General features: G+C 41.9%; 1 protein-coding gene and 1 pseudogene across 2 annotated transcripts in view; one reads left to right on the forward strand and one right to left on the reverse strand.

Annotated features, from left to right (window-relative positions):
- Positions 1-7633, reverse strand: part of KLF7 (KLF transcription factor 7) — a 91219-nt gene extending 83586 nt beyond the window's left edge. Inside the window, exon 1 of one of the 2 annotated variants that reach the window (XM_045806591.2) lies at positions 7055-7633. In XM_045806591.2, the coding sequence (XP_045662547.1) occupies positions 7055-7156 (102 nt within the window). In that variant the 5' untranslated portion in view covers positions 7157-7633. The remainder of the gene's footprint in view (positions 1-7054) is intronic. The other variant, XM_045806592.2, reaches the window with a different exon arrangement.
- Positions 7634-7780: 147 nt separating this feature from the next.
- Positions 7781-10410, forward strand: LOC148110805 (uncharacterized; annotated as a pseudogene).
- Positions 10411-22066: the final 11656 nt, after the last annotated feature.

A 22066-nucleotide genomic window follows, 5' to 3' on the forward strand; every position in this document is an offset into this window, starting at 1 on the left:
TGCTGTCACAGTTTTGTGCGGTCCCTTTGTTGGCAAGGTGTCAGAGAAAAAGCCATTTCACATTGGATGCTTTCTACATAAAACCCCAGTTCTATTGTCCATCCCAACCCCCTACCATATACATCATGCACCCTTCTTACGCCCACTCCGCTTGTTATCATTGAAGTGACAGACCTTTTCAAAATAAAACTGGAGTTGTAATTGGGAGCTTTTGTTTGGTTTTTTTTCAGGACAGGGTACATTTTCCAGGTTACTACACATTATTATAAAAGTGGAAAAGGGATTAAATCATACTCATAATCCTTCACCAAGATATTCAATAGCTTGGTTTAAGTCCCAGACAATTACAAGATCCCATGTACTAGTAGTGTTCTAAGTCAAAAAGGGGATTTTCTTGTTCCCTTTAAGGGGAGGGAGGGAAAGAGAGAGGAGGCAAGAATGAGAAGTGACTCAAAGTATACTCAGACAGTGTAACCAAAGGCAAACAAACTGATGTGGGCCTCCAGAAAGGGTCCTGAGTCCTGGAAGCACCATCAGTGTTAACAACAGCTATATGACCTTGGAGGGTTCAAGGTCTCATCTGCTTTCACAAGCACTTGGTCCAACACCAGCATTTTAGAACTGAAGAAACCAAGATCATTTTCAGGATTTGAAATTCCAAGATTCTATGTTCCCAGGTTTAGTACAAGGCCTGGGGCCCTGACTTTCAATATGACCCTCAGGAAATGTCAATAAACCCATATTCAGAAATAGATATCGCTACATTCATTATTTTAATTACCTCTAATCATTTCCGAATGACATGGATGCTGTTTCCTGGCCATTACGGACATAAGTATTCACACTGTATATTCATCCGCCCTAAAAGGGCCACCAGCCCCAACATGCCATTAGCTAAAAGAGCAACAGAACTTGGGAAATCTCAAGCAGGTTTTATAAACAAGGTTGTGACAAAGTAGGTAAATACAGATAGGCACAGGTCAGTGTTCGAAAACTCACAGGTCTTAAAATTTCTTTTTTTGGCAATTACGTTCTGATTCTGTATCACTTAATTTTGAATATGCTTACTCTCCCCTCCTGGAGTCAAGCTTACAGGGCAGAATCTATACCTGCGTCACCCAAAGAGTATTCTGGCACATAACCACAATTAAGGAATGACGGATTTACTCTGAAATATTTTCCATATTTCAACACAAACAAAGGAAATCTCACAAGGTGTGACTGACTGCACCCACCAGCTCAATCAGGAATGCTATCACTATGAAATCAGAAGTCACTCATACCTCAAGCAGGCTGACACTCGGCCCATATTCCAAGGCTGCTGTTGACCCTTGGCTGTAATATCAATCAACCACACGTGTGGTGGGTAGGGCTACTAGAAGCTGCTCTAATGGAGGGAGAAATGGACACAGTACACTTAGCAGGACACCTAGCAAGTTCTCTGTCACACCAAAATGCCAAGTGAGGGAAACAAAAGGGACTCAAGGCAGTAGAAAGAATTCTCCAAATCAGCAGCCACAGATAAAGGCAAACAAGATCATGACCATTTTAGGTAAAAGCATGTGCTGGCAATGGCAATACTTCATTTATTTGGGGAACTCTTAAACTAAATTGAAAAAGGATGGTTTCTCAGGTGGATGTTCTAGGGTAAGCACGCAACGGAACGGGGTGGAGGAGTGTCTCTGAGCTTGCCCAGGTTACATGTAACATTAATGATGAGACACTGTAAACTGTTCCACCGACTTTAAAACATTAGTAGCTGTAGAGCTTCCTAATCACTGTACTTATGAAGATTCAGCAGTTTGGGTTAAAACATTTCTACTTGTATTATGCTAAGTAAGCATTCAGATGATTCAGGAAAACAAAGGGATTTATTTGTAGAGAGACTAACTCTCCACCCCTCACCCTTCTGGCACCACTCAGGTTAAATTGGGGAGCTGTCCTAAACTTTCAGCAAATCCCAATTCCAACATACACGCTCACCGAGTGAACCGGAATCACAGAGGCGTTCTCTGCACTGGCCAGTCACAGGGTCCAGCATAGGTGAGGAAAACAACAACAACAACAAAACCCTTGCACACTACTACAAACTGCAGAGATAGGGGGCGTCAGCTATTCCATCAACATGAGCCAGTGGGGGCTGGCCAGAATAAACTGTATTCTTCTTTGCGCAATGGGCACAGAGTGATTCAAGAAGACTGCAATGCCTTCTTGTACTCAAAAAGTTAAAATCACAAATCCTCTGAAGGGAGAAGAATCTGAAGATTTATAAGAGAGGCTACTAAAAGCCCCATTAGGACCCTCTCTAAACTCTTCCCATTTAAGCGAGGAGGCAAATAGCCCCCACTGGCATTTATATTTAGAATGGGCTGGAAGAGAGGAAGAGTCCACATCAGAACACTGAAGGTCTCTGACATACCCATAACATAAATCATTTCAGGGTGAGGCTGTCACAGTGCATCTTCTGCTCTGCCCTTTAAATGGATTGGACCCCAACATCACATTCTCCTCGGGGTAGGGAGTGGGGGGTGGGAGTTTCAGGGAGAACAAAGAAGTCACCACTTCCTTTATCCCCCCACGAAAGACAGATGTAGTAAAAATATCTGCAGTGTAACATTCACTCACTTTAAAATACAGAACTGCAAACAGGTAGACCGAATGATAATGTTTGTGAGCCCCTAAATCTACGCAAAGATGTATCTATTAAAAAGAACATGGAAACGAGTCTATTAAAGAAAGGCTAAGTGCGTGATTGATTGCACTCACATGTGCTCTCATTTGTAAAGCTACATTTATTTAGTGATTGCATCCATATATAGAAAATCTGAATAACAGGACAGTTCTCATTTTTTTTTCATCTACCAAGTCACTGTTTCAAATAAAAAAAAAAGATTTATGGTAACCGAAGAGCACACAAATAACATACCAAAAAAAAAAAAAAAGCCAGCTATTTTATCCTTTCAGTGTGGTTAGCAAGGCTCCTTTGTGTCTACAAATTTCCCTGGGTGGTGCTGTTGCCAAGAAATTCTAATTCATGACAAGGTTTTCTGCAAATTGGGGACAGAGGCAAACCTGCAGATGCAGGGACCCTACAGTTTGCTTTGTCTTTCTGGCTGAGACAGCACCTGGCTGCTCAGGCCTGTGGAAGGCAGTGCGAAGGCAAGATCACCATAAAGAGGAAAAAGCAATGCAGCTCACAGAACAAATCCCATCCCTTGTATCATGAGGCTGTTCTTGGAAGGCAACCATTTTTGTAGGTTGTCCCCTAGAGATGCCTCATATCAAAGGCCCTTGTAAAAAGCGTTCCAGGGTGCCTGAAACCAAGATGAAATTGCAGTGTTATGGGGACACTTTAGTTCGTACAGTAGCCAAGTATGCCATTAGTTTAAAACAATGGGGGAATGGGGGAGGAGGGAGGAATGTTCTATGATTTATTTATTTGTTTCCAGTAGCAGTGGAAAATTTTCTCTGAGCAAAAAGGAGGCCTGAAACTGACCCCATCTGCCAATTATGAATCAGCATTAACAACAAGCATAATTCCATAAGAGTTTTCAAGTAAACATACCATGCTCCTCAATGGCATGAAGCAAAGCTAAGTGCAAATAAGACTCAGAACTTCATTACTTGACCTGCACTCGTGAAAAGAGCAGACTAAGTATACAAAATCTATCCAAATTCTAAAAGCCTTTGTAGCTTCTTGGAGAAAAATACCCAACAGTATCCTATCAAATCCTTTTTATTTTCCAAGTCAGCAGTGGGTCCAGAAAAATCACTATTTCTACTGGCAACAAAACTCATGAATGTGTTTTCCTTTATCCATCATCAAGTGGTACCCTATAAGCTACTCCGGCTTCTGTCCTACCTTTGACTTTTTCCTACTTTTGCTCAGACAGCTCTTGGAAAATTTCCTGCAAGTTTCCGAAGAACTGAAGGCTGGTAGCCTTTAGAGTTGTGCGTCAGCTGAATTCCATAAAATAAGAGACCACATAAGCACAGTGTAATTTACAGTTATATGACAGGCAGAGATGATGTTACTTGGGCCAAGTGCTTAAGTATGCAGTCAGAGCCCAGGAATGGAGAGCTGTTAATGTAGGATGTCCATCTGGATTTTAAAATTACACCAGCAATGATTTTCAGAGTTGGAGCTGTAGGTTGCTAAAGACATCACTGCCTGAAAGCCCAATGTCAAAATGACGATCCCCGCGACAGGAGGACCATCCCAAGCTCACTGACTGTTAAGCAGGACAATTATCCCAGGCCACAGTTTCAAATAAAATCCCCAAAGAGTCCATCCTTAATTTTCAAATGCACAGATGTTCTTGGGTTTATCATCCAAGCCACTCTTTCTCTACAAACCAAATCAGATTATTGGAATCTCTGTATTTCGCTCATCTCCTCAAGGCCAGGTACACTGTTCACTTTCAGAGAATATCTAATAATTGCTCCTCATCTGACCTCTAAAATCTGATTACCCCAGAGCATCAGGAAACTTCCTCCTGCCTGGGGGTTCTCTGTAGCAATCTTCTTAAGCCATTTTGAGCAAAGGAGTCTCAAAATTTCACCATCTGATGGTTGATTTGGCCCCGACAGTTGCATATAACCATCCTCCCTCCTTACACTCAGAAGCGGGGGGGGGGGGCAGGAGAGGGAGGAAGGAAGAGATGGAGGTTGGAGGTTTTGTCATCAGCATGAACTTCGAGTCACAGTCACCTTTCAAGAGAGCAGTTGTGACTACAGAGCCCGGAGCAGAAATCTCCTTGGAGTGATATCTTATTTAGGAGTGCTTCCCCACAAGCTACGTTTCAGTGTGGCCTCTGAGCTGCCTCTCAGATAGCTTGGCAAAGGGTTTTAAGGTAAGAGCATTGCCAGTTGGAGAGGGTTAAGGCAAGAAGTAAGGAGAGAGGTGTGTGTTTGGGGGGGTGAGATTCCTTGGCCTGCAGATAGAAACTAAGCTAGAGGTTCCTTGAGGGAGGCAAGTAGAGAGGGGTAGGGAGAGGAGGGGGAAGGAAAGGCACAGAAGGCTTCGGAGGAAACAATAGATCTAATACATCCCCTAATTATCAAACCAGTGATGTTTCTTTACAGATCCAGACTCTCTCCTGGATGGTCTAACCAGATCTAGAAAAGCAGGTTTCCTCTGGCGAGGCCTTCCCCCAAAGCAGGCTTTACTACTGTGAAAACTTGAACCAAAACAAAGTTGTGTGATTCATCAGGAGGGAACGCTGTAACAAATAAAGCCAACTTTCTTCCCTCCAACACTGCTTAACAGTTAGTCACAAACAAGGGCTGCCTTGGGCAGGCTGACTAAATCAACAGATTCCCTACCCTAACCTGTCTAGACAGTCGTTAATACGCAACCAGTTTGACACCAGTGGGCTGACAACGTGAAATGAAAGCTATTTCAGAAAACGAAATTCTGGCAACATTTTGGCTTCATTAGCATGTGAAATGAAAGGAGGAAAAGATCTGGTGAGACCCTTCATGAGACAGTCTCATTAGGGATGGGGGAAAGGATGCACTGAAGAAATGCCTCGCGCTAAGAATGCGTGAACTATGTGTACACTCAGAGACAAAGTCGAAGGTCTCTGCCAGCATCCTTGGGCAGCAACGGATGGTGGCCACACAGACAGCAGAGGCCAGCACCTGGAGGAAACCTCACCGCCTCTAATCAGGGGAGAAGAGGCAACGAGTAACAAAGGTACAGTCGGAGGATCAGCTTTGCCACTCTGCTCCCTATACCCAAAGCCAAACCTCACTCACTAAAGCAGCAACTGTTACAACCTAGCCTCAAGCTGGCAAACCCTGCTTTGGATCCTGGCAGAAGAGATTCAGCCGTTCATTAGCCTTAACAAGCTGCTGTCACTGAGCGAAGTTACATGAGCAAGCCACACACCAAGCTTCTCGCAGTCCTCCCCAAGGGCAGGCTGGTTTCTTCAAGACGGACTGTGCGAGTTCACACTTCCCATGTGCAAATGCAGATTGTCTTCTTGGACGTTCCATGGTGCACACTGGAGTATTTTTAAAGAATACCCATACCCCCCTGCCCCCCACCCACCATCTTTCCTGCAGAGTGTCCCTTCAGCAGTTCCTAATCCTTGCTGAGAAAACGACTGTTTCCGCAGCAGATCTAGCACTTTCCACTGACCAGCACTTTCTTTATTCCACTTCACAAAGGCCAGTGAACTTGTCACCAGACCCGCTTTGCCCTCAGTGGGACGCCTAGCCAACTTGGCATCAGTGCCCTTCAGCATCATAGGAGTTTCTTAACTAGTCCTCTAAGACGAAGTCAGGGGCATGGAAACACACACCACCCTTTGTCAGTAGCTGTGCCTTCTAACCAGGGAGGGACCCCCAAACAAAAAAGAGAAACAAGGACGCATATAGAGGCATTGCCCTGGGGAAATCTACACCGCATGGTCAGCGGTAGATAGATACATCTTCCCGTCCTCCTCCTAGATATCGTTGAGTATCTTTTGTCACTGGGCTCTTCTCCCTCCTGCCCACCTACTCATCTAAAAATCAAGTTTCTATATTTCATTGACACTCGCTAATTACTGGGAAAACACTCCGCTATGCTCCCACCTCCTGACCCCCATCTGACGGTCGGTCGGTCGTCAGTACCAGTTGAAAGAACAGAACCTGATTTAAGGTACCAAGCAGGTAGAGCTTCAGCATGTAGGGACGCAGTATCCTGTCATCGATGGCTCATAAAGCCCCAAACCACCTTCCCACCCGGTTCCTCCGAACCCCAGAAGTTACGCAGGTCTGTGCTGGGGACAGTGAGCCCGACAACGTGTGCGCAAGGATGTGTGTTGGTGACTGAAACGCAGGCAGCTCAGACCGGCTGCTCAGCTCAGCACACTAAGGGGTTAGAGGGTGGGTGGAGAGGTAAGCGCAGATGACTGTTTCCGAAAACATTTTAAACAACAAACAATCAAAAAGGGGGGAAAAATAAAACAAACAAACAAAAAATTCAACCCCAAGCCCACACCAACGCAGCCCCTGCGTCTCCGCCGCCACCACACGATTTACACAAGTAATTTAAATCATTCACCTGCTGCCAGGTCTCCTCCAGGGATGGCAAAGCTGAGAAGTAGCCGGTGTCGTGGACAAGTTGTAGCTCCTGGAATATACTATAACTAGCCAACACGTCCATGCTGCTGCTGCCGGGCAAAACGGGAGGAGAAACCCTCCCCCGAACACAGTTGGGTCTGTTTGTTTGTCAGTCTGTCTGGCTCACCCCCCAAGAAGGCAGACATCCAGTGGCCCTTTTGTTTTGTTTTGTTTCAGTCAACTAAAAAGGAAAAAAAAAATCAATGCAGGAGAGAGGAAGAGAGGAGGTGAGAGAGGAGAGAGTGAGTGGGGTGGATGGAGAGAGGCATCCAGCATGTACAAGTGCAGACGGCTGCCAGGAAAAGGGGACTTCTCCACGGGAGTAACAATTCCCTTCCAGGGCTCTAATCACTCCAGCTCGTGGATCAGGAAGGGGGATGCAAACTCACTGACACGAAGCTGCCATCTATTTCTGCAGCGCTGTTCGCTCCTAATGCAATCTTTGCTCTTTATTTTGGGAGGTTGCATTTTTTTTTTCTCGCGATCGCTTCTCTCCCCCCCTTCCCTTCCCTCCCCACCCCCCACCCCATCCTTGCTAGTTTGTAGTCTCTCCCCCCCTCCTTTTCTCCTCCTCCTGCTCTTCCCCCTCCCCAAACTCCCCCCCTCCGCCCGGCTCTCCGCGCAGCCGTGGGATCTCGGAGGAGGGCGTACATTAGGCCGCGTGTGACCATGTAAGGTAAACAGGGGGCTCATGAAGTCACTGAGGACCAATGGGGAGCGCAGAGCGGGGTCCGGGGCGGGGCTTGGCTCTGGCGGTGAGCGCGGATTGGCAGACTGCGGATCTCCCTGCTGCCTTACAAGGCGGTGCGAGGCGAGCTATTTTTAGAGGGCTATATAAGGGGGCTGAGGCGGCCGCGCGGCGGCCGGGGAGCGCGAGCGCGAGGGACGGGGAGGGCCGCGGCGACACTCACGCCGGCTCCCGGGACGCCGAGGCGGCCGGGCTTGGGCCGCGCGCCGGCCTCCGACCCTCGCTTCGGTGCTTGGCGGAGCCCCGGAGCCCGCGCCCCTCGAAGGGGCGGGGTCGCGTGTTGCCGTCCTGGCGGTGACGCGACCGGTCAGGAGGTGAAAGTCCAGAATGCGGGGTTAGGATGCCTCCTGGAGGAGGAGCGGGGCGGGAGCCCGGCGGAGCCGCCGTCGGGGGTGGGGGAGGAGGCACTGACACTTCCCACTCTGCCTGCCTCCGGGGCCGGGGGGCGGAGAGGCGTGCAAAGGAGGGCCTCACTTACTAAAAAGTAAACCGAGAAAAAAAGAATAAGGCACCAAAAGCCCCTTCACAAATTGCCCACAGGCTGCCAGGGCGCTGGAAGGAGCGCCCGAGGAGGAAGTGGCACACAATGGAACCGAACAAAGGGGAGCGGCGCCGAGAGAGCGACCTGTGCCCGCCCCGCGCGCGCGGCGCGCAGTCCCCGCCCCGCCCCGCCAGCGCCCCGGTGCGCGCCGCCGCCCGCCCGCCTGCCGGCCCTGCGCGGGGGACACCGCGCGGGGGACCGCGCCGGGAGGCAGTCTACCAGTTAGAGTTGATCGAAAAGGGACATTTCTCTGGAGTGAGAGTCAGAGAGCATGGAAGGCGCTCGGGTAGACGCGGGGCGCAGGCAGGAGCCGGCAGCTAGTGACGGGGGGCTCAAACTTGAGGCTCCCCATCTGGCTTCAGAAGAAGTGTCTGCCAAGCTGCGGTGGTGAGAGGCGGAACCGGATCGGACTCTGGAGCTGGCGTAGAGAAATACATAGATCGAGATACTCTTATCTCTTAGTTGAAAACCTTGCATAACGCACTTTTTTTTTTTTTTTAGGGTCGACCAGTTGTTTGGTTGACCTTATGTGGTTAGTGTCATTCGAGTTTCCCAAAAATGCGCTGTAGCTGAGCTTACATTTTTGGAGTGACTGCAGAATTCGGTACTTAGATGAGAAACTTAATTCTACCCGTAATGAAAGAAACACATCCACTTTAATCGCCCTTCTCAGCTTTCCCACCTTCTGAGAATGTGGGACTCCTTATCATAATATTCGCAAAATTCTGCTTTATAGAACGAGCACAATTCTAAATTCAGTACTTGCCAGGGGAAATTAAACAGGAATTATTGTGTTTGAGGAAAATCTAGTTTATTTACTTTGTGATGTCTGGAATTCTGTTGGTCAGATCTACAGCATCCATTGTAGGAATATAATTGGCATATTTGCTGGTGTTTATGTGCATGGGATGTGCAAAGATGTTAGTGCATTTAGTATTATGTATAAGCATTTGTGGTGCTAGGGGATAAGTGGTAAAGAAAGGTTAAACATCATACGTGAATAAGGTGATATCATCCTAGCACACATACGTGTTATCTCCGGTATGAGAAGGCCTCTCTTTGAAAGGCCAGATGGGCCTTTCCCAGAAGTAGAAAACCACTTAGAGCCATCACATCCCAATTAATGCATTAACTTGGTCCGTATGGTCACTGGTGCTGCTGCTTACTAGCCATGTGACTTTGAGCTTACTGGCTCAGACCCTCTATCCATCTCAGAAATATAGAGTGGTATCTGCCATGCCTGGTTGTTATGAAGAATCAAACATTTGTAACTCACCTAGCATTGTATATGGGGCTATTAGGTAGATACTAAATGTTAGCTATCATTATCTCCTGGTTTTAGCTAAGTAAACTAAATAATATAACTGAACTAATCAGAGGAGGGGGGGGCATACCAGAGTCTTACAGAAAAAGGAGAGGTAGAAGCCCCTTGCCAATTTGTAATAAGTATTACAAATGTAATGTTCCTATTGTGTGGGCAGATGGGGAAGAGGCCATTGAAAAGCCCTGGGGTAGAAAACAAGTTCTTGAGTGAATAGGGGAAGGAAAGGAATTTAGACATAGGGAACTCAAGAGGCAGAAGGCAAGGCAAAGCCAAAGCATATAATTTGATGTTTGAACTCAAGTGAACTTAATTTCTGTTTTTTTGTGTTACACCATTACCATTTTTGAACAAAATATGACATTCTTGTTAACTTGTAAGTTTGAAGATTTTATAGATAATAGTTAACTAGTTAAACACTTCCAGTGTGCCAGGCTGTATGGGCACATAAACGTTGTTTGTATGCAATGTCTCATTTCATCCTGGCAACAACCTGTGGTAGGTACTTTTGTTATCTCCAACTTTATGGATGAGAATACCCAGACTTAGAAATATTAAGTTGGTCAAGGTCACACTACTAGGAAGCACACAAATCCAGAAGCATCTGACTTTCAAGACTATGTTTTGCCTGGGGGTCTCTGTGTGGGGAAAGCTTTTAAGTTTCTTGTTTTAAGTCAAGATTTGTTTGTAAAAATGCCTGGGGGGGGGGGCTTCCTTTGAGGTTTTTCTCCATGTAAATATCAGTCATCCAACTTACAGAAGAACTCAGCCAAAATCTTACAATGTAAATCCTGAAGGCCTCATTATGACTTTTTTCAAAGCTTTACAGAATATTTTAGAATTCGTTCTAAGAGATTTATGCAACGAGGCACTCCTAAAGTCACATTTTCAGTATCAGTCATATTTAACTACTTTTTATAGCCTAGAGACCCTAGGTTCACATTGCAAAACACATGCAAAGAATCTGAACGCACAAAATAATCAACAAATTAAGATCACAAGGGAACTTTGGCAGTTAAACAAACCAAAAATAAACAGCATGGCTCTAAGTACCACATATTGAATGCCTTCTCTGTACCTGGCATTTTATACATGTTCTCATCTGGTCTTCACCACAATCTTGTGACAGAGTGATCATTGCTCCATTTTCACAGATGACGTTATACAAGTTCAGAGAAGGCACACAATTTGTCCATTACCATGTCTGTTAAATAGCAGAAGCAGATTCAAATATAGGTCTGCATCCAAGATGACTCCAAAGTCTGTGTGCTCTGCATACGTTACCTTATGAGACACTAATACTACTTTTAATAATATCACCCTTTGGAAGTTATCCTATAGGAAATACCTAAGAATAAATAATACTAACCCCCCCCCAGCAAAACTAAGAAATAGAACTATTTTATGAATAACATAGTAAAAATGTCATATGTAAAGAGACTCAACCAAGACATCAGACTGTTTCTACTAGAAAAGTCTGATTCATTAGTGCAGGAAGTCCTTATTAGCATTGTGTGATTAGCACTGGTAAAGCCTCCTTAAAATAAATCTATCTAAAACAGGGGCTAAATTTCAGAACAATTGGTGAAAAGTGGACTTTATTTGAAAATAAAACACAATGTTATTAAAATACATTTAGTCTATCTTTTATGGAACAAAATTTATGTTGTAAGTACAACTATGTGCTAATTATGGAATGAATAAACAATAAACCAAGAAGATTATTGTTGGCTTAATTTTTTTTTTTTTACCAAATTTGAAGCACCTTACAACATGTTTTATTTCATATTTGACTTTTAGGCCATAATCAAAAAGAGGGTTGTTTTGTAAAAATGTTTGAGGACTTCATCAGTTTTCCCAGGGGATCTCACTTAATTTTTTGATTAAAAGTATTCTCTTCTCTTCTGAAGCATCAGTATAGTCATCATCCCTGTTGATTTTACCTACACTTGTTTGTTTAACTCTACAGACTCTCATTTGCCAGTTGCTTCACCAACTTCACTTTCGTTGATACCATGAAACCTTACACCTTTTGCAAGATTTGCAATTTCACTTTGCAATAGAACTGAATTTATTTGCATTGGATTATAAATGTTTATCACAATGGGGAGTGGGGGGGGAGTCTAATGTTTAAAAGATTTTGAACGGGTAACTGATTTATAGGTGGCCATATCATTAATAAATATTTTCATCTACTTATGACTTTTGCTTCCCTTCACAATCTCACTACAGTGAAAGCAAGTGTGAACTTAGGGAGCATGCTTTGATGATATCACAGAAAACAAGCATGTCAGAGAGGTGGACGTTAGTAAACAAGACTGAGAGACACAGTATGAATCTGGAAGAAAAAGTATGTGGCCATATGTGTCATACAATGAATGATGTACATACATACATATAACCAGAGAGTTGTTTCATGCTTGAAAAAAAATGGCACCTTCATCAGGCCTCTCCTGTCCTGGATAAAATATTCCTCAAGGATGGACATCTCCTTTTGTTTTCATTCTGTACTTACTTTCTACTCATAATTTGGTTTCCCACTTGTTCTGCCTGCAGGGAAAGAATGTACTGGCTACAACCACAGGAGCCTGGTGCTCATTGTGACAGTTTGGGTTGTTTTGTCAATACAAAGACATTTTAGTTTTAATTGTATTTTCTGTGAGTGTAGTTATCATGGGTCTGGCTCCCTGGATGTGTTCAATATTGAGACTCTGATATGTTGAGGTTTCTGGACATGATGGAAAGAAAGAGAGAGAGAGAGAGAGGGAGAAAGAAAGAAAGAAAGAAAGAAAGAAAGAAAGAAAGAAAGAAAGAGAGAGAGAGAGAGAGAGAGAGAGAGAGAGAGAGAGAGAAAGAAAGAAAGAAAGAAAGAAAGAAAGAAGAAGGAGGGAGGGAGGAAGGAAGGAAGGAAGGAAGGAACGAAGGGAGGAAGGAAGGGGAGAAGGAGGGAAGGGGAGGGAAGTTTTGGTCTTAATGAATTCACCAAAAACTCTTGGCAGGTAGTTTACTGATCTCCAGAAAACACGTCAATCTTGCTGTTGGCTTTTCTGAATTCTTTAGGTATATTATAGCTTAATAAAACAAAAAAAATTTTTTAATGAAATGTTAAAGCCAACCCTGAATGTTGAATTCTTCCTCATACTGGGTCATAACAACGGGGTAAAGAGGAGACCTAAGGTGCGTTGCTGGTGATGGGCATGTTGCTCTGACTCAGGTAGTCTATTGCTTAACAAAAATTGACCTACTGTAGTGACAAAGGTAAGGAAATCAAAAATTTCTTTAAAAGTTTACTGTCAGGAATGCCTGCCCAGAGCTTAGAATTGGACATTTTACGTTATTATGACCTGTGGTGCATAATTCCTATGAAGATTAATATCTGCAGTCACTTTCCCAGCTTGAGCTACCAGCACTTAGAAGTGTCAGTAGCCTTTGATGAAGAACAAAATCATCATCTAAATTCAATCAGTTATTCAACATATATTATGCAAAACATTCATTCATATATATCATGCAAAGCATTTGGTCATTTAACATTATGCAGAATGCATACATTGAAAACAGAAACAAAGACGCATTACCAACATTAGCAGTTAGTAGCACTATATCTCAGAAGTTTGAAAAGGCATTGGAAATATCTAGTCCAACCTTCACAGACCTTCCTTTTGCAACATTCCTTCCAGGAGATGCCCAGTTGCTCCAATGATGGGGAAATCCCAGCAGGCACTGGGATAAACCACTGAGGCTGACCCTAGCTCATTTTCCTCATCTAAGAATAGTCTCGCAAGCTACTCAGGGGGCTCTGGACAAAGATTTTGGGAAAGAGGCCAGCAGAAGATGAGAAAAGATTTTTAAATAATAAAAAGAATTCCTTTGGCTATGTAATGATAGAAATGCCAAGACAGTTGTGAAGCTAGTGAGAAATTAAGTTGCTAATGTTTCAGGGATTATTACCTTTTGCAGCATGTGAGACACAGTTTGTAGAGTTGTGTGATATTTCATTCTGAGTATTTTTTTGTTGTTGGAACATGTTGAATACAGCCCGCATTGCTATTAATATATTATATATCACTGTCGATGTTTTATCAGAATATTATCATTTTTCTTTTAAATATGCCATTTCCAAAGGGTTTATTACACACTTAATGGGATTTAACAGCAAAGCGCATCTCAGATTTTATAATGGAAATCAATGGGAGAATCGCATTGATTTGATAGAAAGTCTCTGTGCCGCAAACTTTGCTGACAGTGACCATTCCTTTAAGTGAGAGATACCTATTCCACAAGTGCCCAATGATGAGTTTTTATGTGTATGATAGATTTGGGTAGTTGGGAAGATTAATAACGTCAGCAGCAGTTTTTTGCTGACTGGTTGCTCATTTGAATTTCACTGAAATTTCTTTACCAGAAGGGTGCTCATTTGAATGGTTAGAAGAGTCCGCTGAGTCACCGTGTTTAATACTGGTTACTGCTCTTCTCAGGGTGAGCAAGGCCAATGCCCTGGCCTTCCACTTAGGCTATTTAAATGGGGGGTTGGGGAGTTGGGGGCTTGCTTCAGTGTCCACCACAGCTTCATGTCCCTCTACCAGCTCCCAGCTCTCCCTACCGTTCCGCAATGCTCAGAGACCATTCTAAGCCAATGTGGTCATGTTTTACAGTCATTTCATCCTGGCCTCTCCCAGGCTGGGTCCCACATACGACATGCTCTTCCACTTTGCTTCAGTTGTTGGTCATTACTTGGGACGGTAGGGCAATCCCACTGATGAAGGCCGCTTAAGTCTGAGAGTTTCACTCCTTCCACCCAACGTGCCCCAATGTTAAATGCTACCCAGCTCTCTTCGTGCCGCACATTAGTCTGGCCTTGGCTTTTCTGCAATATCAATTCTTGAGTGTCGAGGTTTGTCTCTGTTAAACTGATCCCGAGTGTGTTTGTCCTTTCCACGTGTTCACGTGCATTGGTGCGCTTTTGAGACGAGACATTTCTAGGGAACATTTGTCTACAGAGAATCTAGTATCTGTTATCGTACACATAAACTACTAAAAACCCAGCTTAAAAGAGATCACACAAAATGTTTTTAGTAAAATTTAAAAATAATATTACTCTTTCTCCAGTATTGTTTGGACACTATATTGTTTGTGCTGGCTTCTGTTAGTTTAGCCTACATAGGAGGAAATGGTGTCAAATGATGTCAAATGTGGTTAAAGGAAAATAGAAGATCTAAGACACCTAGCAAAAATGGCTGTAATTAAAATTACCAACATCTACACAAAGTACATGAGACAGATTGTCAAAGAGCCCACTTCACAGAGCGATTTGGAGATTATGTGTGTGTGTGTGTGTGTGTATGTGTGTGTATTCTGAAAGATTTTATTTATTTATGTATTTATTTGGCGGGGGGGGAGAGAAAGAGAGAATGCACAAGGGGTGGGGGAAGAGCAGAGCGAGAGGGACAAGCAGACTTCACGCTGAGTGCAGAGCCCAACACAGGGCTCAATCCCACAACCTTGAGATCATGACCTGAGCTGAAACCAAGAGTTGGATGTTCAACCAACTGAGCCATCCAGGCGCCCCAGAGATAATATATTTTTTAAAAATAAGGTACTTCCCAGTCTATCAGGAAACCGTGGCTATTACATTTGTTACATTTTAAGAGAAACTGTAATCTTGAATATTGTAACATTTCACAAAGTGATGTAATAACAGGCTTTTCTGGGAACTAGTAACAACTTTAGCAAAAGGAAAGCTGCAGAAGAATTTGTTAAATTTCAGTTTCTTTCACACTGACCTGGAATAAAGAATGTCCTGATGCTAAATGGCCTTTAAAGATCACTTAGACAGAACAGAAAGAGATCTGTTAGTGACTTGAAAGTAAGTATTTGGCAACCCTGAATTTCCTCTTTCTGTTTTGTCTTTACCATAGCAACCTTCTGACCTGTAATTTGGTCTTCTGAATGGACTTACTTATATGAGATTGCCTTTTGTAAACATGTAGCGTCTATATTTATTTATTTACATACTTTATTATTTTTCTATTTTCAGAGAGGAAGTATGAATAAAGACAATAAAACATGAGAATGATAATACAGAAAACTATTAGCATTAACTAAAAGACAGAAGTCAAATACTAAAGGAAGAGGGAAGAAGAAACATAGTAAGGATCCATTATCATTCCAGCTGTGTCTCCTGTTGAACACTGATCAAGCTCTTTTGTTACTTATAAATTATTTCCTTGTAAATTTGCCTCATGTGAACCCATACCCCTAAGCACAGAGTCTCAGCTCTGTGAAGTTAACTATTTGGTGTACAAGCTGGCAAAACTGAGCTTCATATTTTTCGATTCTGGTGACTCCACTAAGATGCCCAGGTAGTCTTATTTAAAGTCATATAGTTTCATTTACTCAACAATTATTGAGCACCTATTCTGTCAAACACTGGGCTGGGGGCTGGGACTATAAGGATGAATTAGATATGATTCTTACCCCTCTAGAACTGACATGTTAAATGAAGAGAAATATAAATAAAAAATAATATGGGTAATATGGCAGACTAGATTATTGGAACAGACTTCCTCTGTGTAAAAATGACCAAAATGCTAGGACATAAGCATTGATGAGCTGACAAGATAATAAGGAATCATTGGGCTAAAATCTAAATGAAAGTGAGATTCAACATCGCTTCTGGCACAGAGCACTCTTAAACTCAATATTCCCAGCCCTGGCTGTATATTAGAAAGAGCTTAAAAAATACCATTGAGTAATGTGGCTTCCAGCAAATGTGTACTAGCTGGTATTGGATGAGCGCCAACCCCCCCCACCACTTCCAAGAGCAGCTAGGAAATCTAAACAAAATACAAAAACTACATGATGAAGTTATTGGAGAAGTAACAATGGAGCAAGAACTCACCAAGCCTAGATCCTGAAATGAAAGGAAGCCAAAGAGATAAGCCCCCAAATCAACATGGTTTTATCTCACTGCAGTAATCACCTAAGGGAAAGTTGAGCTATGAAGCTGAGCAGAAAATACAGTGAAGGGGCGCCTGGGTGGCACAGCGGTTAAGCGTCTGCCTTCGGCTCAGGGCGTGATCCTGATGTTCTGGGATCGAGCCCCACATCAGGCTCCTCCGCTATGAGCCTGCTTCTTCCTCTCCCACTCCCCCTGCTTGTGTTCCCTCTCTCGCTGGTTGTCTCTCACTGTCAAATAAATAAATAAAATCTTTAAAAAAAAAAAAAAAGAAAATACAGTGAAAAGGAAGGTGAGCAAAGGTTTTAGTAAATCCAAAAGGCTAGGGGTATAAATATTAGAGTTTACAGTTGGCCAAGACGTTGAAGGGATGTGAGGGGCAGAAAAAGACTATTCCTTACTAGGACAAGTCTGACATTGAGCAATAACAATACCTGATTGGAGTAAAGTAATCTCCTCCTGGTCAAGTTGCCTTCAGAAGCGGAGAATAAATCCTCTCTGTAAAAGGATAATCCAGAACTGGAACTCACTCTACAGTTTTTTATACTCAATGTCCAGAACTCATTTAAAAACATAAAAAGATAAAAATTCCTCAAAATCAAGATTTAAAAAATATAACAAAAAATAAAAATAAATATAATAAAAAATATAATAAAAATATAATAAAAAATATATTATTATATTATAATAATATAATAAAAACATAAAAAGATAAAAATTCCTCAAAACCAAGATTAAAAAATATAATATAATATAATAAAAAAATAGATTTCATTGGAAATCTAGATATTGTTATCATTAGACATGCACTTTGAAACAACTGTCATTAACATAAATAAGAAATTAAATGACAAGAAGGAGAACTTAAGCCTAGAATTAGAGACTAACAAAAACTGAAATTTTGGAACTAAAAAAATCACAATAATTGGAAATAAAAATTTAATGGAAGTGTTTGTCACGGCTAATTTTATGTTTCAACTTGACTGGATCACGTTGTGCCCAGATATCTGGCTACACATTATTTTTGAATGTGTCTGTGAAGATGTTTTAGGATGAGGTTAGCATTTGAATTTGTGACTCAGTAAGCAGTTTGCCCTCCCCAGTGTGGATGGGCACCATCCAATCCCATGGGCACCATCCAATCTCTTGAGGGGCCAAGAACAAAAGGTGGAAGAAGGAAGAAGTTGATGCTTTCTGCCTGACTGCTTGAGCTGGGACATTGATCCAGCCTGGAATCTACATCATTGGTTTCCCTGGATCTCAGGCCTTTGGACTTGAACTGAATTACTCTACTGGCTTTCCTGGGTCTTCAGTTTGCCGATGGCAGATTATGGGACTTCATATTGTGTGAGCCAATTCTTTATAATAAATTTCTTCATACACAGCTCCTATTGATATCTATATATCTATATACATACATATCTATGTACCATTGGTTCTGTTTCCCTAGAGAACCCCGACTAATACAGAATTTAACAATAGATTAGACACAGGTGAGATAATTGGAAGTTGGTAAGCAGGAGATATTCAGGCAAAAGCACAGGGATGCAAAAGATCGTGAAAAGGAAAAAGAGTGCAAAAGGCAAATGGGGCAAGGTAAAACGTTCTCCCATCTACACTGGTCCATAAAAGAGGAAAGAAAGATTGGAGACAAGCAACACGTGAGGGCTTAATGACAGAATTTTCCAAAATTGAACAAAAAACATCTAAAGCCATGGAATACAAAGAGCTATAGAACCCCCCCCCAAGATGGCTAAATACAACTAAACTATTGCTAAGCAATTCACAGGAAAACTGCCGACTATCAAAGAGAAAATCTGAGAAGCATTTAGGTAAGAGACACTTTACTTTCAAGAATACAAAGATAAGACTTTATTCTTCGCTCTCAACAGAAGCATTGGAAGAAAAGACAATGGAATGGCATATTCAAAGTCCTGCAAGAAAGTAACTGCCAGTTTAAATTTCTATACCCAGTGAAAATAGAAAATATCCTCCAAAACTTTTTTGGGGGGCAGATCTATTCTAAAGTAATACTAAGGACAGTTCTTCATCACAAGGATAAGGTACCGGATGAAGGTATGATGATGGGGGGGGGGATGTAAATGATTGTATAAAACAATAATAATAAGGTCTATGAGGTTTTAAATTACATGAAATTAAAATAGCACAAAAGTAGGGAAGTAAATGGAATGAAAATAGTCTAATACCCTTGCATTGCCCCAGGGCATAGAAAAAGTACTCATGTGTATTAGACTTGAACAAATCAAAGAGAAATATTATAATTTCTAAGGTCACCTAAAAAATAATTTAAGAATTTTAAATAACAAGCTAATAAAAAGGAAGGAATAAAATGATTAATCTACAAAAGGAGACCAGAAGTAATAGGTAAGTAGTAAAAATAGAAAATAAATAGTAAGTTGGTATATTTAAACCCTAAATTTTCCGTTATTTCAATCACTGCAAATAGACTAAAATATCCAATTAACAGACAGCATCTAACTAAATAAAAAACAAAACTCAAGTATCATGAAATTTCCATTTTTATAGTTTGCAAATGGTCTAATATTGACAGTTTTAAGTACTTTTATCAGAAATGGATGCTATTTATAAAAGATACTTATTAAACATAGGGTTATAAAGGTTGAGAATGAAAGGAAGAAAAAAGATAAAGCATGCAAATTTAACTAAAACAAGGTCGTCTTAACTCTAAGAATATTCAAAAAATCAGATTTTTGATTAGTAAACAAAGTAGACATAGGAAGATATTTTATAATACAATAATCCACTAAAAGATATAACATCTATAGATCTATTGATACAGACTCAAAATGATAAAGTAAGCTGCAAGAAGTAGAAAAATCTACAATCATACTGATAGAGTTTACATTTTTTTGGTAACTGACAGAACAAACAGACAAAGATCAGTAAAGATATAAAAGATTTGAGCACAAAGATGTCTGTCTACCTAATTACCAAATATAGAACCTGGCACTTAATGCTCATAGAAAACATATTTTCAACTGCATGCAGAAAATTTACCACAATAGACCATATATTGTGCCATGTATGTCTCAGCAAATTCCAAAAAGTGAAAACTACACAGAATAGATGATCTCACCACAGTGACATTTAAACCAGAAACGAATAACAAAAAGATAACTGTAGAGTCCCCATGTATTTGGAAATTAAGAAATATACTACCAGATAGCCTATGAGTTAAAGAAAATATCACAGAAAAAAAAAACTTAATATATTTTGAACTACTTAAAAATGATAGATATGCAAGCAAGCATAGTAAAATGCTAATGGTAGGATTTGGATGGTGAGGATATGATTATTCACTGGAAAATTTTGTTCCTTTCATCTCAAATTTTCTTTGTGTCAAAAATCTTTTTAGGCTCTTGATTTTGTAGTGTAACACTTCACAATTACACATCACTTACAAATTGGATAGGCCTAATAATAACAGCTAACATATATAGATTCCTACGTACCAGGCACTGTTCTGAATGTTTGCACATATTATATCGTGCCCACAACAACCCTCTGAGTTAGGTACTAATCACATACCCATTATACATACCTAAAAACTGAGGCACAGAGAGGTGAAGCTGTGGGCCACACAGTTCCTAGGTGTGCTCTGAATCCAAAGCCTGCGTGCTTAGTCACTACCCTACACTTTGCCCCCTCAAATCTCTAAGGGCAGTTTATACAGACAAGACTGAAATGCTGAACCCTTTTAAACACTATCCTCCAAGTTGAGCCTCCATTAGGGGGAACTATAAAGTCAATGGACTATTTATCACACATTCTATAGCTTGTCATCTTGTCTATGAGGACACCATGAAAGGTTTCACTGGCTACTTTGTTTAGGTGTACCGTGTCCACAGCCCCTTTGCCTCTGACGAGCTCATCCCTCCAAGAGGGAAATTGTGCTATATTGGCCCGACTCCATCTTGGGGCACAGATACTGGTTTCTCAGCATAGTGGCTTCCCCTTCGGGAACCGTGGAAGCCATGAGTTTAACAATTGATTCTAGAATTTTGCTAAGAAATGACGTCAAGAATCAAAATATAATCTGGAGTGACTGGGTCGCACAGTTTGGTTAAGCGTCCGACTCTTGGTTTCAGCTCAGGTCATGATCTCAGGGTTGTGAGATTTATCCCCACGTTGGGCTCCACGCTGAGCCTGGACTCTGTTTGAGACTTTCTCCCTCTCCCTCTGGCCCTCCTCCCACTGCTCTCTCTAAAATAAATAATAAATCATTAAAAAAAAAAAAGAAGAAGAAAAATACAGTCTGACCCAGGAGGGGATTTTGGTGGGTCCCCAAATAGATTGTTATAAGAATACCCATGTTACTAAGAAAAAAAATTCTTGGCCACGGGTCTACCTCCTGGGTACCCCTAACATTGCTTTATAAAATTAATTGATTTTTAGATAACACTCTGTTCTAATGCTTTCTAGATAAGTCTACATTATTTGTTTGTAATTGTCCCTGGTTATATGTCTCTCCTTCCAACGTCTACACATTCTTTTAGAAGCTGCGCTTATTGAAGATATCCCCGAGAGAGTCAGGGCAGAATCTTTGGATTCTTTACATAATTTCCTCAGTAGAGTCATTCATCAATACATTGTCAGAATTTCAGTTTTGAAGGTGTCTTACTCCTCTTGGGCCCAGCTTCCCTTTCAGTGATACAGACCTTGCTGCTGAAAGTGTAGTCCTGGGGCACCTGGGTGGCTCAGTCAGTTAAACATCTGACTTGATTTTTGCTCAGGTCGTGATCTCAGGGTCGTGAGACTGAGCCCCGAGTTGGGCTCCACGTCGGGCTCTGCACTCAGCATGGAGTCTGCTTGTCCTTCTCCCTCTGCTCCTCCCTCTGCTCTCACTCTCTATCTCAAAAAATAAATAAATAAATACACAAATAAATAAATACATAAATCAAATCCTTAAAAAAATAATAAAATGAAAGTGTGGTCTTGGACCAGTAGCATTGACGTAGCTGAGGCTTGTTGGAATTGCACGTTGGCAAACCACACCCCACACCTACTGAATTGCAGCATGCGTTTTAACAAAATGCCCGTGTGATCTGTGTACAAGCAAGGTTCCAGAAGCATTGTTTTAGGCCAAGGGCTCATGTCCTCTCTTTTTCCGAACTTGTTACAAGCGGCTTCCCAAAGTCCGTACCCATTTCCCTCTGGCCACACCCACCTACCTGCCTCCTGTTTACTCTGAGAGCGTGGGCTTGTCTCCTGCCGTGGCACTTCCACTTCACCAGCTGGTGCCTTCTTGTTGGTAAGATTTAGATTCAGAGGAGCTGAACTAACTAACACGTCCCCTAACTTTTTTTTTTAAAGATTTTATTTATTTATTCGACAGAGATAGAG

This window comes from Ursus americanus, chromosome 1 (genome assembly GCF_024610735.1).
Source record: "Ursus americanus isolate L20-20 chromosome 1, mUrsAme1.1.p, whole genome shotgun sequence".
Taxonomy (NCBI): Eukaryota; Metazoa; Chordata; class Mammalia; order Carnivora; family Ursidae; genus Ursus; species Ursus americanus.